General features: G+C 43.7%; 1 protein-coding gene across 5 annotated transcripts in view; it reads left to right on the top strand.

Moving 5' to 3' along the window:
• LOC108113606 (titin) overlaps nucleotides 1-25,705 on the top strand; it is an 81,231-nt gene that overhangs the window by 16,546 nt on the left and 38,980 nt on the right. For 3 of the 5 annotated variants that reach the window (XM_041817927.1, XM_041817926.1, XM_041817928.1), the window contains exons 10-13: nucleotides 72-243; nucleotides 302-488; nucleotides 15,264-15,338; nucleotides 18,659-24,478. In XM_041817927.1, coding sequence (XP_041673861.1) covers nucleotides 72-243; nucleotides 302-488; nucleotides 15,264-15,338; nucleotides 18,659-24,478 — 6,254 coding nt within the window. Of the gene's footprint in view, nucleotides 1-71; nucleotides 244-301; nucleotides 489-15,263; nucleotides 15,339-16,195; nucleotides 16,301-16,368; nucleotides 17,439-17,670; nucleotides 17,732-17,925; nucleotides 17,968-18,658; nucleotides 24,479-24,639; nucleotides 24,951-25,705 lie in introns of all 5 variants that reach the window. The other 2 variants (XM_041817930.1, XM_041817929.1) reach the window with 2 other exon arrangements.

The following is a 25,705-nucleotide window of genomic DNA, read 5'->3' as shown; positions in this document are numbered from 1 at the left end:
TAACATTATTAACCATATTAAGGAGGAGGTTCCTTCGAGTTCTATATAATAAATTTGGTTCTCGCTTTTAGGGTTCCCGACGAGGTTGATCCCGATGCCAAGCCCAGAACCAAGCCGGTCTTTGTAAGCAAGCTTGAACCCCAGACTGTGGAGGAAGGTGATTCAGCTAGGTTCTGTGTCCGTGTAACCGGACACCCACGTCCTAGAGTTATGTGGCTAATCAATGGACACACTGTTGTGCACGTAAGTCCACTAAAGATTGAATATAGAGATCGTAAAACTAAGGAATGGTCTTCTTTAGGGCTCCCGCTACAAGCTGACCAACGATGGTATGTTCCATCTGGATGTTCCGAAGACACGTCAGTACGATACCGGCAAGGTGGAGGTAATTGCCCGCAACTCAGTGGGTGAATCGATTGCCAGCACTGAACTCAAGGTTGTTGCCCGTTCGGACGACTATCGTAATGTGCTAAAGAACTCGCCACGTCGTAAGTCTAATTTTCAATACACGCCAGAAGATCTGGAATCGATTACTTATATAACAGCTATTAGAACGTTAACAATTTTAAAACGCAGTAGACTTTAGCTGACCAAACTTAATATGGACACCACATGCTATATCACAATAAGAAACTCATTGTAAATATATACATTCCAACATACAACATGCCACAAAAGTTTACATAGCCGTAGCACCCAAGTTAATTGCACTATAGCCACATTCCAGTAGTTAAAACTGTTAACACAACAAAAACAAATTACCCAAAGTCCCAGAAAAAAGCTTTCCAAATCCCAAAAAATCCCCCAATAAGAACCGAATAAGGTACTCCAGTCGGCGAGAGACTTCAAGAGAGGAGATCGCACAGAGGAAACCAAGGAAAGGGACTTCCTATGTATTGCCGGAACCGGGGTAATATGGTTATAACGTAGTTTTGCGTGTGCACTTTCCGTCTGTTATAAACTGTGGTTATCATCCAGCTGGTCATTGACCCCCTTTCTTTATCTACTCATTTGCTGTTCCCCTTAAAAAAGATACCAAAAGAGCTAGTGAACCTCTGTGGAAACCCCATTGAAATCTTAACCCTTAAATCATAATTTCTACTAAGTCGCTCCATTGTAAATAATTTTAAGGTCTTATGGCATGTAATTTATTTTATAACGTTAAAATATCAACCAGAAAACGCATGTGTTTGAGCTATAACTGCCTTCACGAAGTATAATCGTTTGATCAAATCTATGGAGCACTGAATAATCCTCTGAATCCTTGTTTAGCATGGTATGATTACGAACTAGCCGCTTATCAGAAGGAGCGCCAGGAGAATGAGCTGGAGAAGGTATTCGACGAGCGTAAGCAGGTCCTTTCCGAGCAGAGCACCCATGTGTTGAAGGGCGTGGAGCATCTGAAGCCCAAGCAATACAAACCACCCACTCCCGACTGGCAGCAAAACGTCAAGGCCAAGAAGAGCGAGGATTACTACAACAAACTGCAGACACTGGAAACTGAGCAGCTACTGAAGGAGACCAACCTGCGTAGGGATACTCATCAGTACGCCATTCCCGGCGAGAAGGTCGTGAGCAGCTCTCAGGCCAAGGGCATGGCCCAATCCTACGAAGAAAATCTGTAAGTTTACAAGCATTCTACCAATTATCCAATTATCTAGATAACTTGAGTAATCCTATTTCTGCCCCTTTAGTCAGGAGAAGACCAGCACCACTCAGGTGCAGGCTGCCCCACCCAAGGGCACCGCTGAACCCTCTGAGTCTTCTGTCCATGGACGTGAGGTTCATATGAACAAGCAACAGCAGGTCCAGAAGGAGATCCAGGGTGACCTCGAGATTACCCGCAAGATCACCGCCACTGAGACCACCGAGGTGGAGCACAAAGGCACCATTCAGGAGCGCGTTGTTCAGGGTCCCGTAAAACCAGCTAAGGCTCCGGTCTTTACCAAGAAGATCCAACCCTGCCGCGTATTTGAAAACGAGCAAGCCAAGTTTGAAGTGGAATTCGATGGAGAGCCCAATCCCACGGTGAAATGGTACCGTGAGAGCTTCCCCATTCAGAACTCTCCAGATCTGCAGATTCACACCTTCAGCGGCAAGTCGATTCTTATCATCCGCCAGGTGTTCGTCGAGGATTCAGCAGTGTTCTCCTGTGTGGCTGAAAACCGTGGAGGAACCGCCAAGTGCAGTGCCAATCTGGTAGTCGAGGAACGTCGTCGTGCCGGAAAGGGAGGCATTCAGCCACCTAGCTTTGTGACCACCATCCAGAGCACCACTGTGGCCACCGGACAGCTGGCTCGCTTCGATGCCAAGGTCACGGGAACGCGTCCCCTGGACGTTTACTGGCTTAAGAACGGCATGAAGATTCAGCCAAGCATCAAGTTCAAGATGCTGGAGGAGGACAATGTTCACACTCTGCTCATCATCGAACCCTTCGCCGAGGATTCCGGTCGCTACGAGTGTGTGGCTGTCAATGCTGCTGGAGAGGCCCGCTGCGATGGCGATTGCGTTGTGCAGTCGCCCAGCAAGCCGGAGAAACCAAGCACTCCAGGCAGTGAGAAGGCCCCACACATTGTGGAGCAGCTGAAGAGCCAGTCCGTGGAGGAGGGAAGCAAGGTCGTTTTCCGTTGCCGCGTGGATGGCAAGCCCACTCCAACCGCACGCTGGATGCGTGGCGAGAACTTTGTCAAGCCATCGCGTTACTTCCAGATGAGCCGCCAGGGCGAATACTACCAGCTGGTCATCTCAGAGGCCTTCCCCGAGGATGAGGGAACTTACAAGTGCGTGGCCGAGAACAAACTGGGCAGTATTCAGACCAGCGCTCAGTTGAAGGTTCGTCCCATCGAGAACCTGGATGCCCCGCCCACCATCACCGCCCTCAAGGATGTCTCCGTCACCGAGGGCATGCCTGCCCAGTTCAAGACGACGGTGACCGGCAAAGTGAAGGCCACCAGCGTGCAATGGTTCCGCGAGGGTCAGCTGATCCCAGAAACACCCGATTTCCAGGTGGGTTGAGTTAAAAATAAATTTCTCTTCGCATCTTACTATGTAAATTTGTCAAACATAACCATAGCTACCAGCAATTCTACCTGATAATATAAATTTAAAACTAATAATTTTCCATATTTGTAGATGATCTTCGATGGCAACAGCGCTGTGCTCCTGATTGGCACCACCTACGAGGAGGATTCGGGCATCTTCACTGTACGCGTAACCTCGTCCACCGGCCAGGTCGAATCCTCAGCCAAACTGACTGTTAAAAGTAAGGATTAAACTAAGACTAAGCCAAAACCGAATCCAGAGTTCGAAACCAAGCAAAACCAAACGTAAGCGAACCGTGTTCAAACAAACAAACAAACCAACCAACATCAACAAACCAACTCCAAAGAATGCTCAAAAAAAGAAAAAGAAAAGAACAAAAACAAAAACAAAACAACGACCGTGAAGAACTTTTACTATTAATCCCCGAGTTACTGACGTATTACAAACAGTTACTACTACCCCTCAACCTACCTATATATATGATCAACTACTAGTCGTAAAAGTTTGAGTGAAGAATATTTTAAAGCGAACCTGTCGAAACTTTCAACATGGATTTTTTTCTAAACTATCAAACGAACGAGTTATTTTTACTAACCATTGCAAAATGTCAAAAAGAAAAGCAGCAAAAATATTTAATTTAAAGATGTCTAACAAGAAAAACGTATTCGAAAAAGAATCGCAAAAAAAAAAACTACAAAAATGAAAGCAATTTTTAATTGAAAAATAATAAAAATAATTACAAGTATTTTGCAACATAAATATTTATAGAACATTTTTCTTCTTTCTGGCTCGGCCAAGACAGCAGCAGCAGAAGCAACAACAGCAGCCATTAAATGAAATTTGAAAATTTCTGAGTGAAAGTGGAAATGACTCAAAAGCAAATGTTGAATATAGATCTCTAGCCCCTTGAGTTGAGTTATAAATACGGCAGGCAGGCAGCTTATGTACTCTGAGCATTTACCAAGCAGGCCACTTTAAGCATACATAATAATATTTTTTCAGTACCCGTTCCCGTCCGTAAATATACCTATAGAATTATACGAGTATAGATATTATGTGCCTCATCTATGAGTAGGATAGTTTTGGGGCCGTGTGCAAAACGCACATTTGTCCCGCCTCCGCTCGAGCGTGAAAGTTTTATTTTTCATTTGAATATTAGCATAAAATATTATGGATGACACATCTAGCGCACACTCACCGTGGGCCTCATGGCGATGCCAGTGGTGCGCGTATCTTGTATCTAACAGATACACATTTCCCATTTTCCATTTCCCCATTTACCCCCAGTGAACGTGCGCAAAAAACTAGCACAAATCGAGCAGAGACCAAACTGAAAATATCGAAAGCCTTTCAGCTGCCATACAACTCTGACATATAAGCATATGTACGCCCAGTGGCTGTTCTATTTTCAATTTCTTTTTGGAGAATGTTTGGCTTTCGAGAACTAATTTCCAATAGATTAGCGTTAAAAAATCCGTTTCGCTATTTTTAGTAGGGCGTAGCTGTCTGGATTTCTAGCTTTCGGCTTTCAGCTACAATGAAAAACATTTATATATTTTCTCAAGTAAATCTTGAAATTTATTTCAATTTTCTTTCAATAAAACGAAAACACCGAAACCGAAATAAATATATTTGCTTAGGCATACAGGGTTTTTCTTAGGTTCTAGAAAAAAAAACAGAATGATAAATTACCTGTTGTTGTTGTTTCTGCTGCTGTCTATAAGGTGGATCAGGCAGAGATGAGAGATATACCGATGTTAGTCGGGCGACTCATGCACTTGGCCATTAGAGAAGAACATGAATTGATGATTCTGTTTATGGTGCAGAAACGAATTTAATTAGATTAATCAGTTACGGCTGTTCAGTCATCGAGCCGCGAGCTTCTGTGATTCATAGTTGCACTTAGTTTTAAATATTTTTAGCTGCCAGGCCGAAGCAGATCCTCATCTTCAAGTGATGGTTTCGCCATTGTAGTGTCCCCTTCTGAAAGAGAAATCCATGTTAGAAAGGGTTCGATAGGATGCTTTAAGATACTATTTCTTAGATGACTTTTACCAACAAATCCGAACCGTACGCTCCGGTCCTTCAGTCCATCCATCGATGATGATGATGATGTTGATAATAGGAGATATTTATATGTCGATGAACTTGTATTGTTTATTTAATTGAATTTAATTTAATTGAACTTTATTTATTTTGTAGTGATGTTGCATGAGATTTTATTATTCATTTTTTATTACCGCTTTATACTAATTCGTTTCGTTACCATACTGTTTGTTCTCGTTCACCAACAATCAATCAATCAATCATCCATTTCGTGTACAAATCCAAACGAATCTCAATTGAATTTGCCGCTTGTGCCGCCAATATGTTGACTACTTTTTGTTACATGTTTTCCTTTGTGGCGAGAAGCTTTACTAAAAAATTAATCATAAAAACTCATGCGACCTTCGTTTTAAGTCTTATCTACTGTATCTAGAATTCCGATTATCCGTCATGTTTATGTTTTATGTTTGATCACTTTCCGATGACATTGATCTTTAATTGATTTGTTTCTATTTAAATACACTCGTATGAAAACACTCGCGTACACTCTTCTGTTGTTTAATTGTATCTCTCATGTATTTAATACTTAAAACCAGTACCGCGTCTATAAATAAATCCAAGCAAAATGCATTATGATTGGAAACTTGTTTTTGATAACTGCCAAATGCTCCTTCTTGCCACACTGTTGCTGCTACCGCTGATTGACTTGCACCGCTGTTGCTTGCTTCCTGTCACCCAAACCGCCAGGAAATCGGGAAGGTACAGGTAGGTAGTTGGTAATGCCGATGCAAGGGGTATATATGTACTCCACCCAAGAACTGTCTACCTTATGATCTGTTCTGTTCTGCGGCCGATTGTTGTCTACATCCGACTGAGATCGTTGGAGTGCGCCGCACTGCGCTCTGGCTAGTCTATATGGGATACGAGAATATCGAAGCAGACACACCCCGCCCATAAATCTGTAGTAGCTCTGCCGATGGCTGAACTGAGCAGCCCCACCTGGTGACGTAGCCGCCACTAATCAGATATCTATTTTTGGCCTTAATGTATACACAGGCATTTGAATTGTTCGCTCTCAATTGTACACTTGCCTGGCCACAATCCCAATCCCCACACCTCCTCCTTCATCTCCTCATCGACCACATCCTATAAAGCTGATGATGATGAGTTGAAGTCAAACGAATGTCACTATTCGTTACGACTTGCTCAATTGCTGTCATGACAATGTGCCAGATTTAGGTGCAGGCTAATGCAGTTTTAATCATCCTCAAGTGGATTCGTCACAGCCGATTAGTGAATCACGAAACATAGATAAACCACGACCTCACTCCGGCACTGACTACTCGCACCTATTTTTATCAATGCCAATTATCAAAAATATGTATTGACCTAGGGCCCAATCCCATTTATGCTTTTTTCACGGTCAACGCAGATGAGCTGTCGTCTGGGCAATATTTGATTTGTGGTCTACACACGCACCCACATTTATTGGATGGAGGGTTTTGGGTTTCCTCGACCAGACCGAGCAGCCTTATTTATTGCCCATGTTCTGCCTCGAATGTATGCTCTGATGATACTCAGAAAACTAATTTTAAATATTCAAGTTCATTGTTCGCATATGAATACGAATTATGATTTATTTTAAGTGCTCAAGCAAAGCATAAAATTTGCATGGCGGAGGACAGGTAAGTGGCAGATGTAGGAGTCCACTCGAAGTCTCTATAATGCTATAAACAGATTTCGCTTTGAGATCTCGATTTCTTGAAATTAGTAAAATCCATGATATCCTAACCTATTACAAACTAGGGTATATCTACTTTACATACTTTTGATTGCAAACTTTTACCAGTTTTATTTTCTATTTTTTTTTTTAACGAATTTAAAATGTTTAATACAAAATCCAAGGTGAGTGTCCTAAAAATAAAAGAAATCTTCGCCTTATTCGAACTCTGGATGCCCTTAGCTTTGTTGTCACCTTTCCCCGTGGTTTTACTAAATGGATACTTCCCCTTGATTTCCCTTAGAACGACGCATCTCGGCCTTTCAATTGAGAACGATTGATTCCGCCGAAGATGAGTCCTCTTCCTCTGGTCGGGAGGACAGTGCCCCTGAGTCGCCCCACGCTTTCCAACCTGGCCAACAACCAGGCCAGCAGTTTGGTCAATTCCTGGGCGTCAACGGCCAAGGTCCGCATCAGGGGAGATCCCGTCAAAAGAAACAGAAAGTACGCAGCAAGTCGTTGCAGCCTGCAACAAAGGTGATTCCGTGGCGTAAGTCATCACGTCCTACTCGTGGACGTTCTCTGGACAAGGGAGTCTTTTTACCAGGCTTTAAGCCTGAGCCGGTGAAGTCATGGACCGAGGAGACTATTAGCTTGAAGGCAACCCCAATTGAGAAGAAGAAGCCCACACCAAAATTGGAGGCAGCTACGGTTGTGTTGAAGTCTATCAAAACGGAACGTGATCGGGGAATCATGAGCTTAGGTGCTACCTTGGAGCAGATTATTGCTGGCAAGACCGAAAAGGAGGCAGTTCCTTGGATAACCATGCGAGAAAAGCTCAAAGCTGTCGAAAGTGTTCAAGAACAGCTCAATAAATTCGATTTGGATGAGGTCTATCTGCGACCCCTGGAGGGTCAAATCGAAACTGATGAGCAGCTACCTCAGCAGGCTCAGGTAGACCAGGTGCAGCGCACCAAGGAAATTCAGAGGTTGAAGAGCATGGAAAGCGTAGAGATCATGGAGATGACTGATCAGATCGATAAGCTGATCACCCAACAGCAAAACGCCAAGGATCTCATTCCCTGGAAGGAGATGCGCCAGCAGCTCAAGAGTGTTCAGAAGGTGACCAAGCAGATCGACAAGTTCAAGATTGAGGAAGTTGAACTGCGCCATCTGCAGGCTCAGCAGGCCATTACAGAGGAGTACCAAACAGGCAGAGCCGATGAGACAGTCGTCATGATTGATGAAAGCTCCAAGGGTTCTATATCAAAGGTGTTACGACGAGATGAACTGCAGCAATATGAAGAGTCTAATATCTATAAGCAGCAGTTTATCACCACCGAGGATGTAAACATTATGCACGTCTCAGAGCGCGAGAAACTCGAAGCCCAGAGATTAATCCGCGAACAGCAAGCTGTCAATTGGCGCCAGCAACAGCAGCGACCACAATTGCAGCCTTTAACTTCAGTCGAGGACACGGTTATCTCCCAGACTACTGAAAGACAAAAGTTAGTCCAACAACAGAGCCTTATCGAGGAGGCTCAGCGCCAACAATTCGTGCAAGTTGAGGACTCGCAGATGATGAGCTTGGAGCAGTATGAACACCAAAGGATCGTAAACCAACGCAGTCAGCAGGAGGCCTTTAGCTGGCGTCAGCCACGCGAGCCCCAAAAGTTCATTCAGGTGGAAGACTCCTCATTGCTTCATTTACAGGAGCGTCAGGATACCCAAGAGCAGCAGCTGCTGCAGCAACAGCCTGTAATGTGGGATCGTGGTAGGAAGAAGCCGGAGCAGCCACAATATGTGCAACCTCAGACGGCACCCGTTCAGGAAGAATACGTGGAGAAACCAAAGACCTACGAGGAAATGCACGACGAACTGGTTGAACCCACTCCCGTCCCACAGCCAGAGCCCGTGCCAGTTATGTGGGAGCGAGGAAAAAAGAAGCCACAACCCCAACAAAAGACATACGAAGAGGCTCACGACGAGTTGGTTGAACCGACTCCTGTCCAACAGCCAGAACCCGTTCCAGTCATGTGGGAACGCGGCAAGAAGAAGGTAGCTCAGCAGGAGACCATCACATCTCAGCAAGTGGTGCAAACCTCATCGCAAGTAGTTGAACAGCAGATCGTGGAGGAAACCAAGAAGACGGCTGTCCGTCGCGTGATTCCACCACGGGAGCCAGAACAGAAAGTCGAGCAAGTTACGTTGAAACCAACACCCCGTATTCGTCCAAAGGAGGCTCAAAAGACTGAGGAGGTCCAACTGAAACCCTTAAAGAGCACCAGGCCCGTGGCACAAGCAGTAGAGCAGCCTGCTCAGAAAGCTTATGAAGAAGCCACAGATGAACTGCCCGAGGAAATTCCAGCTCAAGTGCAGGATCAACCGCAGCCTGTCTTGTGGGAACGCGGAAAGAAAAAGCCCCAAAAGCCCGAAGAGCAAATCCCGGAGGTTCCAAAGACTCTCGAGGTTGCAGTGGACACCCTGGAAGAGGAGGCACCTAAGCCCATTGAACAACCACAGCCAGTTCTGTGGGAGCGAGGTAAGAAGGTGAAGCCAGAAAAGCAAGTTATCGAGGAAGCGCCCAAGACATTGGAGATTGCAGTCGACACTCTGGAAGAGGAGGCTATTAAGCCCATCCAGCCTGAAGAACAACCTGTGCTTTGGGAACGCGGAAAGAAGAAGAAGCCGCAGCCACAACAAGTTGTTGAGGAAAAGATTGAGGAAACTCCAGTCAAGACATACGAAGAAGCAGTCGATGTTCTGCCTGATGAGCCAAAGGTGGAGGAGAAGCCAGAGCCTGTTCTTTGGCAGCGTGGCAAGAAGAAGGCTCCTAAGCCAGAACCCGTTGAAGAAGTGCATCCCGATGAGGTAGATGCCCAAGTCGAGAAAGTGGTTGAGGAAGAGCAGATTATCGTTGAAGAAAAGCGTCGCATCAAGAAGACCAAGCCAAAGCCCACGAAGGAACCTTCTGAGGAGGTTATCGAAGAACAGCCGGTGGAAGAATTGCCTCAAGAAGAAGTAATCGAAGAACTCGAGGAAATTGTTGAAGAAAAACGGAAGGTTAAGAAATCAAAGAAGCCTAAGCCAACTCCCACAAAGGAAGCTTCTGAGGAGGTTATTGAAGAGCAGCCGGTGGAAGAATTGCCTCAAGAAGAAGTAATCGAAGAACTCGAGGAAATTGTTGAAGAAAAACGCAAGGTTAAGAAAACAAAGAAGCCTAAGCCAACTCAGCAAGTGACCGAAGAGGAACAGCCCGAAGAAGAGGTAATCGAAGAGGAAACTAAGATTGTTGAAGAACAAGAAGATGTTGTTGAAGAAAAACGCCGGGTTAAGAAGGTGAAGAAGCCCAAGACTGTTGTCGAGAAGACTGAGGAAGTGGAAGAACAGCCAGAACACGAAGTTCCAGAAGAGGAGATCGTCGAGGAGGAAGTAACGATCGTGGAAGATCAAGAAGAGGTTGTTGAAGAGAAGAAAAAGGTCAAAAAGGCAAAGAAGCCCAAAGCAACCGTTGAAAAGACTGATGTTGAAGAACAGCCTGAAGAGGAAATTCCAGAAGAAGAGCTTATTGAAGAACACGAAGAGGTTGTAGAGCAAGAAGAAATTTTGGAAGAGAAGCGAAAGGTGAAAAAGGTGAAGAAACCAAAGAAGACTTTAGATACTACCGAAGTGGAAGAAGCTCCTCAAGAGGAAGAAATAATCGAAGCCCAGGAAGAAATTCTAGAGGAGCAACAAAAGACGAAAAAGGTCAAGAAACCCAAGAAGAAGGTGACCGAGGAGGAGACCGTAGAGGAACCAGAGCAGGTTGAGGAGCCGCAAATCGAAGAGATTGAAGAACCCGTACCTGAAGAGCCCAAGAAGCCTAAAGAAGCGCCTAAAGCCGAGGAAGTTGAGCAAGTAGAGAAGGTTTCGCTCAAACCTGCGCCGAGGAAACAACGCCCTCTGCCCGAGAAAGAACAAGTAGAAGAGGTCACGCTAAAACCCGTGAAAAAGACCGCCGTTGTGTCAGAAACCTCACAGCCTGAAGCCTCGGAAACGGAATTCGAGGTGAAAGAGTTCGTTGTTACCACCGAAGATCAAATCGTGGACGTGACTAAGAAGCGCGTTAAGAAGAAGAAACCTAAGGTAAAGAGTGCTACTGAAGATTCCACTGAAGAGCCAGTTGAAGAAGTTGAAGAATTTGAGGAGGAGGAAGCTCAACCGGAAGAGGTGCAACCAGTCGAAGAAATTCGCGAAGTACTTCCTGTCGAAGAAGTTCTTCCCGAACAAAAGCTTGCACCCAAGCCAAAGCCACGAAAAGAAGAAATTGTCGAGAAGGTTGAAGAGGTTGCCCTTAAGCGAGTCATTCGACCAAAGAAAGAGCTGCCCCAAGAGGCGACGATCGAGGAGGTGCGCTTGAAACCAACTCAACGCACATCAATCAAGCCCGAGGAAGTCACGTTGGAGGAAGTGGACCTGCAACATGTCGAGAGAAAGGAGGAAGAGATCGTCCAAGAGGAGAAGCGTAAGATCAAGAAGGTGAAGAAGCCGAAACACGAAGACCTGCCCGAAATTCCTGATGCTGAGCCAACCCAACTTGAAGAAGCCGAACACATCGAGCTTGAAAGGGAGCCGAAGCCCGAGGAAGAGCAACCTCAGGTACCGTGGAAGCGAGGAGAAAAGAAGAAGCCGGTCGAGGAAGTATTGGAGGAAAAGAAATGGCCATCAGGTAAACGCCGTCCATTGCCCGAAGAGCAACCTGAAGAGGTTCAACTAAAGCCAATTCCATCAAAACCAGTGGAAGAGCCCCAGAAGCCCTCGAAGGCGATACCCGGTCCACAACTCGTACCAGAAGACAAACCGGAAATCGAAGAGAAGGATCTTGAACTTGAACCTCTTAAGTTGCCTGAAGACAAGCAACCTAAGGAACCCAAGGCTAAGAAGGAAAAGAAAAAGAAGCCCAAGCTGAAGACGGCCACACCCTCGGTGGACGAAGTCTCCGAAGAGGTGGCCGAGCCCTTCGACGAACCTATTGCAGAGGAAGATCAAGTGGAAGAGTTGCCAGTGGACGATGTCAAGGTTGTGGCAGTTTCAGAAGACGTGTTGCCAGAAGAGGAAGTTGTGCCCACAGAGGAAACGCCAGAGGCGAAGCAAAAGGCACACAAGAAGCGCACGAAGCGACTCAAGGAAGCATCCATCGAAGGACAACCCCAGCTGCTGGAAGCAGCCATTGCTGAAATCGAAAAGGTGGACGAAATATCGCAGGAGATCTCACAAAAGACTATTACCCTACTCAAGAAGACTGAAGACACAAGACCTCAATTTATTACGACTGAACAGCTCATCGAGCTGGATGTGGAGGACGTCCGACGTGATCTGGAGATGAAGGTGACCTCGAACATCATCAAGAAAGAAAAACGTCGCGTGGTTCTCGATGACAGTCAGCCTTTGCCTGAACTGGAGCTGATCACGCAGAAGCGCATTCAAGAGGGTATTGACAAGGTGGCCGACGAGGAGCTCATAGAGGATCAGCAGCTTACGCAGAACCAACAGGAGACGACCACCTCCGAGGTTATTGGCCAAGAACGCAAATTGGTCAAAAAGAAGAAGAAGGAGATCAAACCTCCTAGGATCACAGAGAAACTGCGTCCTCGTCAATGCGTTCCCGAAGAACCCACCGTCCTTGAGTGCAAGGTGGAGGGTGTTCCATTCCCAGAGATAAACTGGTACTTCAACGACATCCTACTGTTTGCTTCGGAGAAGTACGAGATCACTGTCGTCGAGCAGGTGGCACAGCTGAAGATTGCCAAGGTCACACCCAGCGATGTTGGCGTCTATACATGTGAGGCCAAGAACGAGGCTGGAGTGGCAACAAGTCGTACCAACATTATTTTAGGTAAGTTTCCATTAATTATAGGTTTTAAAAGGGATTTCCGTTTTCTTTTTGGTACAACGGAAATCCATCTTTTTATGAGGTTTTTAAGCCAATCTGAAATTGCAAACTTAACTTACCTTGACCCCAACCTTTATGTATATAATTCCTTAACCTTACACTACAAGCACACCAAATATTTAAATACTACTTATTCACATTGAAAACAGAAAAAGAACAAGGAGTTGCACCCCAGTTTACGAAACCACTTAAGATTGAGTTTACTGAGGAGAAGCAGCCCGAGCGGTTGAAGGTTACGGTGACCTGTCAAGTGACAGGAAAGCCAAATCCTCAGGTCAAATGGTACAGAGGTATAGAGGAAGTTATCCCCAGCGAAACAGTTCAAATGTTCTATGATGAGAAAACTGGTGATGTGGCCCTGGAGGTCATCAACCCCACGCCAAATGAAGCCGTGATTTACTCCGTGCAAGCCCAGAATCAATTTGGTCGAGCCATTGGAAATGCCAATATTCTTAGTCGGGTTGACGAAGTACCTCGGGAGATACTAAAGGCGCCCACCGTAACTCCATTGAATGCCGTTGTTGTGCCCACTGGTGGTACCCTCTTCTTTGAAGCCAAATACGACGGCCTGCCTAGGCCAGAGATCAAATGGATGCGCAACGGCCGTGAGGTTATCGAGAATGAGGAGATCATCATTGAAACCACGGAGACGACAACTACTATTAAGGTTGTAAACATGACCCGCAAACGAACTGGAAAGTATGAAATTTGGGCCAAGAACAAGGTGGGCGAAGCCAAGGCCTCAGGATCAGTGGTGGTTTCAGATCAGAAGCCCGATGAGCAAATTAGACCTCCAAGATTTATTCAACCCCTTGAACCTAAATACTTTGGCGAGCATGAAGTGGCTATTATCGAAGCGGTGGTGGACTCTGAACCACTGTCGTCATTCCAGTGGTTCGTGCATAATGAACCAGTCAAGAGTTCCAACGAAGTGCGTATCGTTAGCCAGGCTAATAAGTCAACGCTGCTGATTGAGGACTTCCAGAAGCAATTCGTCGGGCCATTTACTTGCCGAGCCGAGAATGTGGGTGGTTCGGTGACATCAACGGCCACCGTCAACCTAATTGAGACACTGCCCCAAGAGGAGGCAGTGGAATTCGAATCGCCGCGTTTCATTGAGGAACTCATCCAACCCGTAGAGGTAATGGATGGCGAAGCATTGCTGCTGACCTGCCAAGTTACTGGAAAACCCACTCCTAAGGTGGAGTGGTACCACAATGCGGAAAAGATCACTGAGAACAAGGAAACTACGATATCGCAAGACTTGCAAGGCGTTTGCCAGTTGCAGATTACAGAAGTTTTCCCCGAAAACGAGGGTCAATACGAGTGCGTGGCCACAAATAAGATTGGCAAGAGCGTGAGCAAGACAAACGTTAAAATACAAGGTACTTGTGATAGTATCTATCGGTAGTTAACTAGTTAATCAGCTGGAAGTAGTGCCACTCTACACACTACATGCATCCCCCACCTACATAGGTTTCCCAATAACTACACTCTCTCCTGACAACTGAGTTCTATGAATACCCTTTCGTACTAACTGGCCTTGTAGGCCTGCATGTGAATCTTCTGTTTTGAAAGTCTTACTATCTGTCTATCAAGTTTTTAAAATCGTTCCCTCACATTTTCCTAAACATCCCACTGATCCGCTCTTTTGTATATAATTTCCCATTTTTTGAGTTCGTTGCAACGAAGTTCCGTGTGGAGACACGCTTATATTGATAATGCTTTCGAATGTGTATTTTTTAGCATTTGAATATATCCCCGATTCTGAAATCACTGGACTCACAGGATCTGAGGAGGATCTCCTTGATAGAGTAAGCGTAATTGTTGTACTTGAGATTTCTAGCGAAGGAGTTTTCATGCTAATCTTCCAAATAACGCAAACTATTCTAGACCCTCTCAATCGACGAACAAGCACCGAAAATAATTAAAAAACTACCAGAGAAAATCGAGCCCAAAGAGGGCGAGCAAGCGAAGCTGGAGGTTAAGGTCGTTGGAAAACCAAAACCGAAGGTTAAATGGCTGCGCGACGACGAGCAGATATTCGCCTCCGAGGAATATCAGATCGAAAACTTTGAGGACGGCACCTCAGTGTTAGTTATCAACCACGTCTATCCCGATGATTTGGGTACAATTAGTTTTGAGGCATACAATCCACTTGGTGTGGCAGTGACCACGGCCCTCTTCGCCGTCGAAGGTACTAATTTGGTTTATTCCGTATACAGTGCAATCTATAATATGAATCAACTGTTATTTGGCTTTGTTAGTACAATTATTTTTCAGGTTTTTGGAGCTGCATTTTATAAAATCTCCCTTTCCCTTATTCCAACCCAATTATCCCCTTACACTTTTATGTTAAACACTTGCACCACTTTACACAATATATACTATAAAAAGGCAATACTATTTTAGGGAAAGGATAACCAGAAAAACTTTACAGATATTGTTCGTACTATTCGTCAAGCAAATATAATAATGATTTGTTGTTTATTACTTCCACCATGTTCACATCTATACCAAAAGGCATCGTTGGATCGAAGGACTACCGCAAGCCAGAATGGGTTTCTCAGATGGAGGAAATGCAGGTGGCTCTCAAAGGTATGTATCCTCAACTAATGCCAGCGCTCTGTTACCACTGTTATGTGTATATGTGTTTTAATTTCGTGTTACCAACACACAAATGTCTACTGTGCCTTTGTCTTAAACCACAAAACTACAAATATTCACAAAGTCTGTTCTCTGTCCTCTGTCTCCTGTCTTATTCTATTTTCGTCTCTATTTTGTATTTGTCCATGTATAATACGTTGTATCGTACAGCAGCAACAAATATGTGAACCTGTGAAGTGCCCTTCCCCAATCAAACTGTAGCTTTGTGATTGTCTCAGTCCCTTACAGCTCTAAGGCTTGACCCCTCCCGAACCCGAACCCGAACCCACAATGCCCTCTATGAATCAAATTATCCAAAAAGTAAACGCCAATAGAAATAGAACTTTTAGTATAAACTGAAATTTTTCTTTCCATCTTTCGTATATAAAATGTATCTCTTACAGTATCAATATCTGTATATCATCTGCAAGTAATTGGTTATTTGAAATTTGCAACTATTCTAAATTTAAGCTAACCCAACATTTTATAAGAGTGTTCAATCCAATCTAAAGAAATTTTATAACATTCCCAGAACGCTGCTTGCTCTACACTTCACATTGTGTCGAATAACCCAATGTTGCATGTATCTAAAAAAGTTTTTAGTGTTATTATTCATAGCTCTTTCTTTATCACATGATTTCAAAATCAAACAGACAAAAATGTATGCACTCAAAGCCACACAAAACCAACTCGTTGTAAATTGTTCTGTGTAAGTACACTGATAAACACGCAGCTATCCACTCCTCCCGCTTTTAGATTTTCTGAGTAGCGTCTAATCCATAGATATTATGCCATCTTTGTGCTTATAGCTGCTAAATGCTCGCCATCACTACTTAACGAAATGCGTGACTGCCGTGCTGCCTTAGGCGAAACAGCCAAGTTTACGATACAGTTTGCAGGCAACCCGATACCAGGTATTGTATGCGAAAGAGTTTTAGTTTCGGGGCCTGATGTAGCTTGGTTTCTAACCTTCCGACTTTAGATATTCAATGGTATTTCAACAACGTTCAGCTTAGGGCATCTGAAAAGTATCGCATGGTAGTGCAGGAACAGGAAGCAACGCTAGAAATAATGAAAATTACAAACGAAGACTGCGGTTACTATAACTGCAAGCTCATAAACGAGATTGGCATGGCGATGACTCGCGCCAAGTTCGACATATCATCCACAAGCACCATAGTCGAGGAGACCAAAGTCAAGACCACTGTCAAGAAGAAGGCCGGCAAAAAATCCGTAGTGAAGAGATCCGGGGCCTCAGAATCACAGACCGTGCAAAAGACAGAAATCCGAATTATTCCAGCCAGCACGGCAGAGACCACAATGAATGTGATCAAAGTAAAGCAACCCGTGTCTATACTGGTAGAGAAGAGCGAAGTATCCGAGGTTATGGAAGTGAAGGATCGTAAAGTTGCCGATGCGGAAGAGCGCAGCAGTCAGATAATCGAAGAAGTGGAAGAAATCGAAGAGGTCGAAGAGATTGAGGAGAAAATTCAGCAGGAAGAGGAAGATGAAGTTGAAGTGAAAGTAGAGCAGAAAGAAAGTTACGTATCTAGCAAAAAGATAGAAATAACCAAAACGGTAGAACTTATTCGCACGAAAATCAGCCAGAAAATCATAACCATTGAGGACGTTCAAGTGCTATCGCACCACGAAGAAGTCCAATGGCTGCTCGAGTCAATTGAGGCCGAGTCGTTTGGCCAAATTGGCGAGTCTGCCCTCAGAGATTTGGCCACGATTGGACTGCTATTGCGCTACGGCTGTGAACATTACGAGATTACCTATATGTATGAGCAAAACATTTTCATATCCCTGAAGAAACCTGAGTCCCAATCGGCCCTGGTGCAGCTCGTTGAGCGAGAAGGTCACGAAGAGTTGATCTCCCAAATTCTGAGCGAGTCTTCCAATGAGGACGAGACCATCCTGGCAGCTACTGTCGGCTTCAAGGCCTTCATACGCATGATCCAGACGTACGAAATCACCATTGAGATCGTCATACGAAAGTTTGTTAGGGAGGACTTCATATCGCAGGACTGGAAGATTTGTGGAAAGGAGGTTTGAATTATGTTCAATGTGTTTCTGTTTTGTTCGTTTTAAACTTTTTCTGTGCAGACGGTTGAAATGCTTAAAAAGAATATTTCAAATTTCATTTTCGTTTCCTTGATTGGGGTTAATTTTTGCATTTCAACTTGAGTTAAATATATCTGAAATACATCTGAAAACAATGGGCAGATGGATATTTACATATTTCAAACATTTCTATCTAATTTGATTCACGGAAATCTAGAGAATAGTAGAGACATCGCAAATAATTGAAAGTCACGAGGCCATCACGCATGTGAAAATAGGTGAGTGTCAGTTCGAAAACAGGAGCTATCTTAGCTGAAAGCGTTTTATATATGAGGAGATGTTTGTTATTGCTTACTGAAAATTTTCTTTATCTCTTTTTTTTTAATATGTAACTCTGCTTTGTAAAACTTACCTACGCTTTTCGTGCCAATCCCAAAACACGGCCAATAAAATCCCAAACCATAATCGACAGAGGAAACATTTGTTGAGGAACGAACGATAATTGTCCAAGAAGGTTTGAACATAAACACAGATGTCCTGTAAAAAAACAAACCACCAGTTAAATAAATCCCACCAGTAACGATGTACCATCCCACGAACTACTCAACTACAGCCTAATTAATATTATTAAAAAAATACAAATACAAAAACAATAATAAATATTGTCTTTACGAATATAACAATTAAATCTTTGTTAAGCCAAACGAAAACAAATAATGTGTATATTCTAAAAAGACGACACTGAATAATAAATTTACCCATTAACCGCTAATCACTACCACTAAAAGTTATATCTACCTGATTTTAAGTTCAATATCTTGCTGCTACTTTGTACCATATAAGCTTAACTTTTATTGACTTTCGCACACTCTAATGCTTTAGCAATATGCATTCAATTTCAAGAGTAGAAGAGCTTTATCCTTTGCACGCCAGACTGGATGTTTACCGGATGTTAAATGAGGTAAGGTCTATCTACGATTTCTGTCTGTTTGCATTCCATCTGTAAATAGAATAAAGAATTCGTCCTATCATTTGATGTGCCCGTCATTTTGCTTTACCGCTCGCTTTATATTTCATCACAGATACTAAATGAATGATGCTTGCTCGGCCTTAAAGCTGTTAACATCATTGTTAGTAAATTGTTTTTAATGAAAAACACAACGAGAGGTCGACATTGTCATTGTTTAATTACATTACATTCGCAGAAACAGCAACCACAAAAGTGGAAAAACAATTCATACAGCAAGAACAAGATCATGTGCAAATACAAGAACAAGTGCAAGTACAGGCTCAGTCTGAACAAATTGTGCAGAAGAAAACTAAAACCAAAAAGCATAAAAAACACATACAACAGGAACAGGAATATTCCGAGTCCACAACCAAATACGAACAAAGAGAAACACTGGCTCACGAAAAAACCACAGGATCACCGCAGGCAGAAACTCTTGAGCAAATCGAAGAGCTTCTGCCCGCATACGAGACACTATCCACGCAAAATCTACCGATAGACACGCTCGAAACAGTCGCAGTTGCAGTCACCACTGAAATTTCTACACCGAAACCGATTCCAGCTCAGGTTCAAGACCAGATACTACCTCAGAAGGTATTGCCCATCAAAGAGGAATGCTTGACTCTCGATGATATTGAAGAGAGGAGGGATTCTCCCAAGCCGGAAGAGAGCAAGCTCACTGAAAATGTCGAAGTGAGGCAAAATTACGCAGTGAGTGTGGCCGAAACGAAGACGGATGACTCTCCAAGGGATTTGTTACCATCAAGAATACCAAAATCCGTAAAGGCACAGCGAAAGATTAAAGAGTCGCGCCCTTTGCTTGTTGAAGGTACAAGCATAGAAGAAGCTATCGAGGATCTCAAGCCGTTGAAGACCGTAGCTCAACAAGCACATGGAGACATATTGTTGTCACATGAGTTAACCGCAGAACAACAACCTATACTGGAAACTATTGAACAGCTAAAATCTTTAAAAACCACTGAAGAGATCGTTCAGCAGGAAATGCTGAATCAGGAGGAGTTAGTTATCACCGAAGTAATGAGTACTGAAACAGTTGGACCAGACGTCAGTCAAGCGAAACCAATTGGTGAAAATGTAGCTCCGCAAGTTACTCCTAACATCAGCCTTGGAATTAGCGAGTGCCAACCGGAAGACTCTTTGGGCGAGTTGCCACAGGACACCAAGGAGGCTCCAAAGTCATCTACGACGTCTGTTATTGAACACAAGGCAGTTAGTGGAAGCGTAACAGAAGTGCTAGAAAGCTTTGAGCAAATGCCTTCCAATATCCAACCGACGCAAGGCATAGCTGATTTTACAATTAAGGCAGAGGAGATCCCAGTTCAGGTGCAAGAGACCGAACCATTTGAAAGTTTGGAAGGAGGGGAAGTTACCCAGAAACGAACTGCCGAAACTAAAGTTTTGGAATTATTTGAGTTAGCTCAAAGTTTACAGAATATCACCGCAGATTCACAGAGTCCAATCGAGGAGGCTTTGCCTATTTTCAAGACAGATACAAAAGAGGCTTTTATGGATATGCATACGCAGGAACATGTCGTTACACTGGAAATAGTTTCAAATGAACAGATTTCAAGGGACTTGAAAGTGGAAGATATTCCAGAAACTGCCGAAGGAACGTTGGGGCAATCAAGTGCATTGATTATTGGCGAATCGCAGACAACAAACGTGGTTGAAACGGCAGTTGAGCTCACCGAACCTATTGTAGAACTAACCAAACCTGCAAAGAGCACTTTAACAAAGCCATACGGAACAGCAGAGAGTAAGGAAGAGGACCTCTTTGATTCAATCGGCTTGGTACCAGAAGATGACAGGAAGACAGCCCAAGGCAAAGTAATTATAGCCGAAGCAAGGGTCGTTGCAGAGGTTCAGGCCTCAACCGTGATTGAAACAGAAGAAGGACTTGTTTCAGCTCTTCCAGAGTTGGTGGATGCCAATTTAGATTTCGTCAAGCAGGCTGCCCTGGAGATTAAACAGGACACAACTGCGGAGAAGGAAGAGATCCTGCCCGGTGTTGTAGAGCCGATACCGCAATCAGCTACCGAAGGAATGATTCCTGCCGAGTTAAAGGTAACAAGCACACTTGAAATTCAACCAGGCGTAACATCTTCAGATATCATTGCGGAGAAGATAACTTCTGCATCCGCCAATCAAGTCTTTGAGACGATGTCAATTGGAGTTGCAAGTAAGCCCGATTTATTAGAGAGTACCAGTCTTATGGAACACCCACAACAGCCTGAACTCAAAACCGTTTCCATAGTTCTGGATGAGAACCAACAATCATTGGATGTGACTAATGTACAAATCACAGAGACCAGCACAGATCTTATTGATATTCAACCCAATCAGAAGCTTAGCAAAGCCCAAGCTGTCACCGACGTTTTTAAGCATGCCGAGGGCCTGGAAGTTATTCCTTTGGAGTCCGCAGTAGATAGCACTAAAGACAGCAAACCATTGGAAGTGTTAGCAGATATTAGCATGCCGCATCAATTTGGAACAGATGTTAGGGAGCAGGCAACCTTAGAAAGTATTCGGCCACGAGAGGAAGAAGTGCAGCCTCAGTTGCATACAACAGAAGGTCAGTTTGGATTGCTGCAGCCCCTTGAAACCAGTTCATGTTTAACCCTAGAGGGGGAAATCATTCTATCAGCTGATGAGCCTCACTCCACGCAGAGCGCTACTATTGGAACTTCAGCAGCTTTGCCTGTGGCGAACACCATTAGACCTCAACATATGGATTCATTGAACGAACTAGTGGAACAGGAACAGCCTAAACTGCAGGCGCATGTTAATATTGGGGAAATCATTCTACCAAACGTTGAGGAAATCATTCCCAGTGAAGCCTTAAGCGACTACGATACACCTGATTATAGCAAAGCATCTGTTGGTAGTATAAAATTAATTGAAAGTACAACAGCTTTGAAGACGTCTACTGCAATTGCAAGTGAAAGTACAATGGACTTGAAAGACCAAAATATTACACCCCAAATTCAAGTTAAGCCGAAACTAAATGAATCCACCCAGAAAATCCCTCTCTTAGAACAGATAGACGTCCTTGTTCATGTTTCCGAATTGAACGAAAGTTTACCCAGACAGGAATCGATTCAATCTTCAATAAAAAGTTTCCACGAGATAAATGTTAGAGAAACTGAAGTTTTTGAGAAAGAGGAGATCCTGAAGGATATTAGCCAGCCAAGTGAAAAACTTACAAAAATAACATTGGATTCCACGACGGGCATAGCACTAGTTCGGCAGGAAGGCACGTTCGAGCAGGAGGAGGATCTTAAATCTAATCCCATGCAACCGGAGAACGCACGACCAGTGGCTTTAGAGCTCCTTCAGTTGCCTTTAATTGAAGGCATCCAAGAAAACCAAAGCACCGGTGACTTGGAGGATTTCAATGTATCGAACAAATTTGCTTCTCCCAAAGTTGATATTTTAAATGAAACAGGGTTATCTGAAACGATTGTTTACGACTCAGTAACAAAGGCACCAGACTCGACTACCCCTGTTAGCCTAATTCCTCAGAAGTCTATAGTACCCTATGAGCATACAGTAGTCACTGGACACATTGCATATGATATAGCTGACAAACTTGATAGCTTATCCTCTGATCAGTTAGCCGCTACTAAGATTCTGGATAACCTAAATCAATCGATAATCGCAGAGGATCAAAGTGTATTGGAATCCGAAAAAACATTTGAGCCCAAAGCTACCCTAAGCCAGAAAGCCAAAATCATGGATGATATCATAAATCTACATGCTAAGCTCGTGGACGAGGCCACACTGTACGAAGGAATGGGACAACCCCAAGAGACACCTAAACATAGAGAATATCAAGCGGAAATCACACATGGGCTCGCTCAAGTTCATGCTACAGATCTGCAGCAAACTGTTGAAGCTGAGAAAGAACTAAAGACCCATGAACAGCCATCTGCCGTAGCAACGTCCGATAATGTAACATCGCTGCTTGGCGTGGCGGTGACTACGAAAACGCAACCTGTGGAAGAAACTAACTATATATTAACTTCGCCTCTAGATGCAATACTTGCTCAAACGAACTATGAGGGAAGACAACATGAAGTAAATGTTTCCGAAACCCATGCAATAGAGGAATCTGAAGAGCTGAATAAAACAGATTTATCATCTGTTTCCGGTGTCGAGTCCATCGATACAATGTATAAGGCCACAGCAGAATCGCATCAAACTCGAGTTTTCCAAAAGGAGTCAAATATACAGTCTGTTCCTACCCAAGACGCTAAAGCAAAACCATCTGTAGATCTTCTTCAGAGTACCACAGTATTGGATGTGCTCCCATTAGAATCTCCCGTACAATTTGACGATACTCAGGTTGCTGAGCAGAAGGCTCATGAAGAGCTAGTCACTGTAGTAGAGTCCAATAAAGTTCAGGTTCAAACTGATAACCTTATAATGCAAAAGGAAGATGTCTTAGATGAAATGCAAAAGGAGTACTTCGGTAAGCCTTTTATTGAAGGCTCGCAGCGGGAGACGCTTGTTACTGAGGTGGTACCAATTGAAAATGTGGGTTGTATTGAGTTACCCCAAGAGCCAACTCCATTCTTAGCTACTTTAACACCTAACGATAAAATAAATCAATCGCACATTGTAGAAACACAAGTACCTTTGGAACTGGAAAGTGAAGCTGATGTCGTTTACGATGAAAGAGTTCAAGCTAAAATCAAAACAGATCAAGTAAGTTTACATACAACCGTTTCGGAAGTAAATGCTTACGAAATAACAAAAGACATTCAAGACCAAAAAGAGCACGGCTTATATGTCAAGGCATCGAAAAATACAGATATCAACAAGGCACATTTGACAACCATACAGTCGACATTCTTAAAAGAAGACGCCCTACCCCAACTTAAAATACTAGACGGCACTGCTCAAGTGTCCAATGTTGAAAATGAATCTTTAGTTACTGAAGAAGTTGTGAGCATGACTTCCATTCAAGAAGTATTTGAACTTCAAATTCCGGCTGAAGAAAAAGCCCACGTATCTCAGCCAACTCCACGTGAGGCTACAAAGGTTTCTGAACAAATAACTTATGAGCAAACTCCCGATATTGTGAATCAGTTTGGTGAAAAATCTACTACAGCGATCAGCTCTGTAAAACCAATTCTTAATCCAGCGGAGAGTTCAATTGTAAACGTTTACGAAAACATTGAAGGTCATGGTGATTTTAGGCCAGGTACTGCCAACCTCACGACAGTTACAAATGTAGTTTCGGAGCTGAAGGTCTCGGAAGTAGAAGAGGTGACTACGACACCAGCCTTGGGCAACCTTGCAATAGATGCACCGAATGAGTTTCGAGCAATTCCAGAAACAGTCTTACACAAAAACGTTGTTTACAGCGAGGATCTTCCTTGTGAAGGTGTAAGCCCACTTTTGGAAAACAAAACCCAAAGTTTCGAGCACGCAAAAACGCAGCCATCTAATATGAGAGTTGCACCTTTAACAAACGAGCTACATGAGAAAGGAACTGTTCAGGAAATTATTGACTTTCAAGCTGACAAAAAACCCTTGACACCATCAATCACATCGCAGAGTACGTATCTCTACCAACAAACAGAATCACATAAGCAGGTTAATACACTAGAGGAAAAGCCACACAAACATCAGGATATTGCAGAAACAATCTTCGATACAAATAATTCAGTAACAACAGAACAAATAAACATTACCACAGCATCGAGACTGGTTTGCGAACCAACCCTAATAGAAGGGAACCTTAAAAATGCCTTACAAACTACACAATTTGTGTCAGAGTCCACGCTTAAAACACCACAGCTGATGCCTAAGACTGCACACTTTGAAACAACAACACATGAAGAAGCACAGCCTTCGACGACTGAGTCACAAGCACCATTACACATTTTAAAAGATGACACTGATAGCGTTCGGAAGAAAAACACACAGGATGATATTAAGTTAGAGAGTTTAACGAAGAGTTTAGATAAAATGGTAAAATTAGATTCGGGTAAGTATATCTATAGGTGTATTTTAAGAAGTTCAACAAAAAAGGCGTATTACTTTCACTACCAATTGACCCTCCAAACCCAAAGCACATATTACACAAAACAAAGCAATGCCACAAAACCCAAACAGTACCATAAACTAAATGCACACTTTTTTACACAGATACAGAACAAAGCACAGACACAACACACACAGAACAAAAGACACCAACACAAAAAACTGATTTCTGTGAAACTGAAATAGCAGAAATGCCAGAAACCGTAAAAGTTATTGAAACAATCTCTGAAAGCGGAAAGCCAACGAAGAAGAAGATCCGCACTCGCGTAATCAAGAAGGTCAAGGGTGACAAACAAGAAGTCACCAAGATTGAAACCGTTGAGGAGGACGACAAGCAACCTGAAACTACTGTGACTGTCGAAGAACTTCCATACGAAGAGGAGCAACCTGAAGAGATTCAAGAGCTTCCGGAAGAGGTTCGCGTTGTTGAAACCGTCACCGAAGAGGGCAAGCCAAAGAAGAAGAAGATCCGCACTCGCGTAATCAAGAAGGTCAAGGGTGACAAACAAGAAGTCACCAAGATTGAAACCGTTGAGGAGGACGACAAGCAACCTGAAACCACTGTGACTGTCGAAGAACTTCCATACGAAGAAGAAAGGCCGGAAGAGATTCAAGAGCTTCCCGAAGAGGTTCGCGTTGTTGAAACTATCACCGAAGAGGGCAAGCCAAAGAAGAAGAAAATCCGCACTCGCGTAATCAAGAAGGTCAAGGGTGACAAACAAGAAGTCACCAAGATTGAAACCGTTGAAGAGGACGACAAGCAACCTGAAACCACTGTGACTGTCGAAGAACTTCCATACGAAGAAGAAAAGCCTGAAGAGATACAAGAGCTTCCCGAGGAGGTTCGCGTTGTTGAAACCATCACCGAAGAGGGCAAGCCAAAGAAGAAGAAGATCCGCACTCGCGTAATCAAGAAGGTCAAGGGTGACAAACAAGAAGTCACCAAGATTGAAACCGTGGAGGAGGACGACAAGCAACCTGAAACCACTGTGACTGTCGAAGAACTTCCATACGAAGAAGAAAAGCCGGACGAGATTCAAGAGCTTCCCGAGGAGGTTCGCGTTGTTGAAACCATCACCGAAGAGGGTAAGCCAAAGAAGAGGAAGATCCGCACTCGGGTAATCAAGAAGGTCAAGGGTGACAAACAAGAAGTCACCAAGATTGAAACCGT

Source organism: Drosophila eugracilis, unplaced genomic scaffold (genome assembly GCF_018153835.1).
Source record: "Drosophila eugracilis isolate 14026-0451.02 unplaced genomic scaffold, ASM1815383v1 contig_2088, whole genome shotgun sequence".
NCBI classification, from domain to species: Eukaryota; Metazoa; Arthropoda; class Insecta; order Diptera; family Drosophilidae; genus Drosophila; species Drosophila eugracilis.
This window is presented reverse-complemented; position numbering and strand designations above follow the sequence as displayed.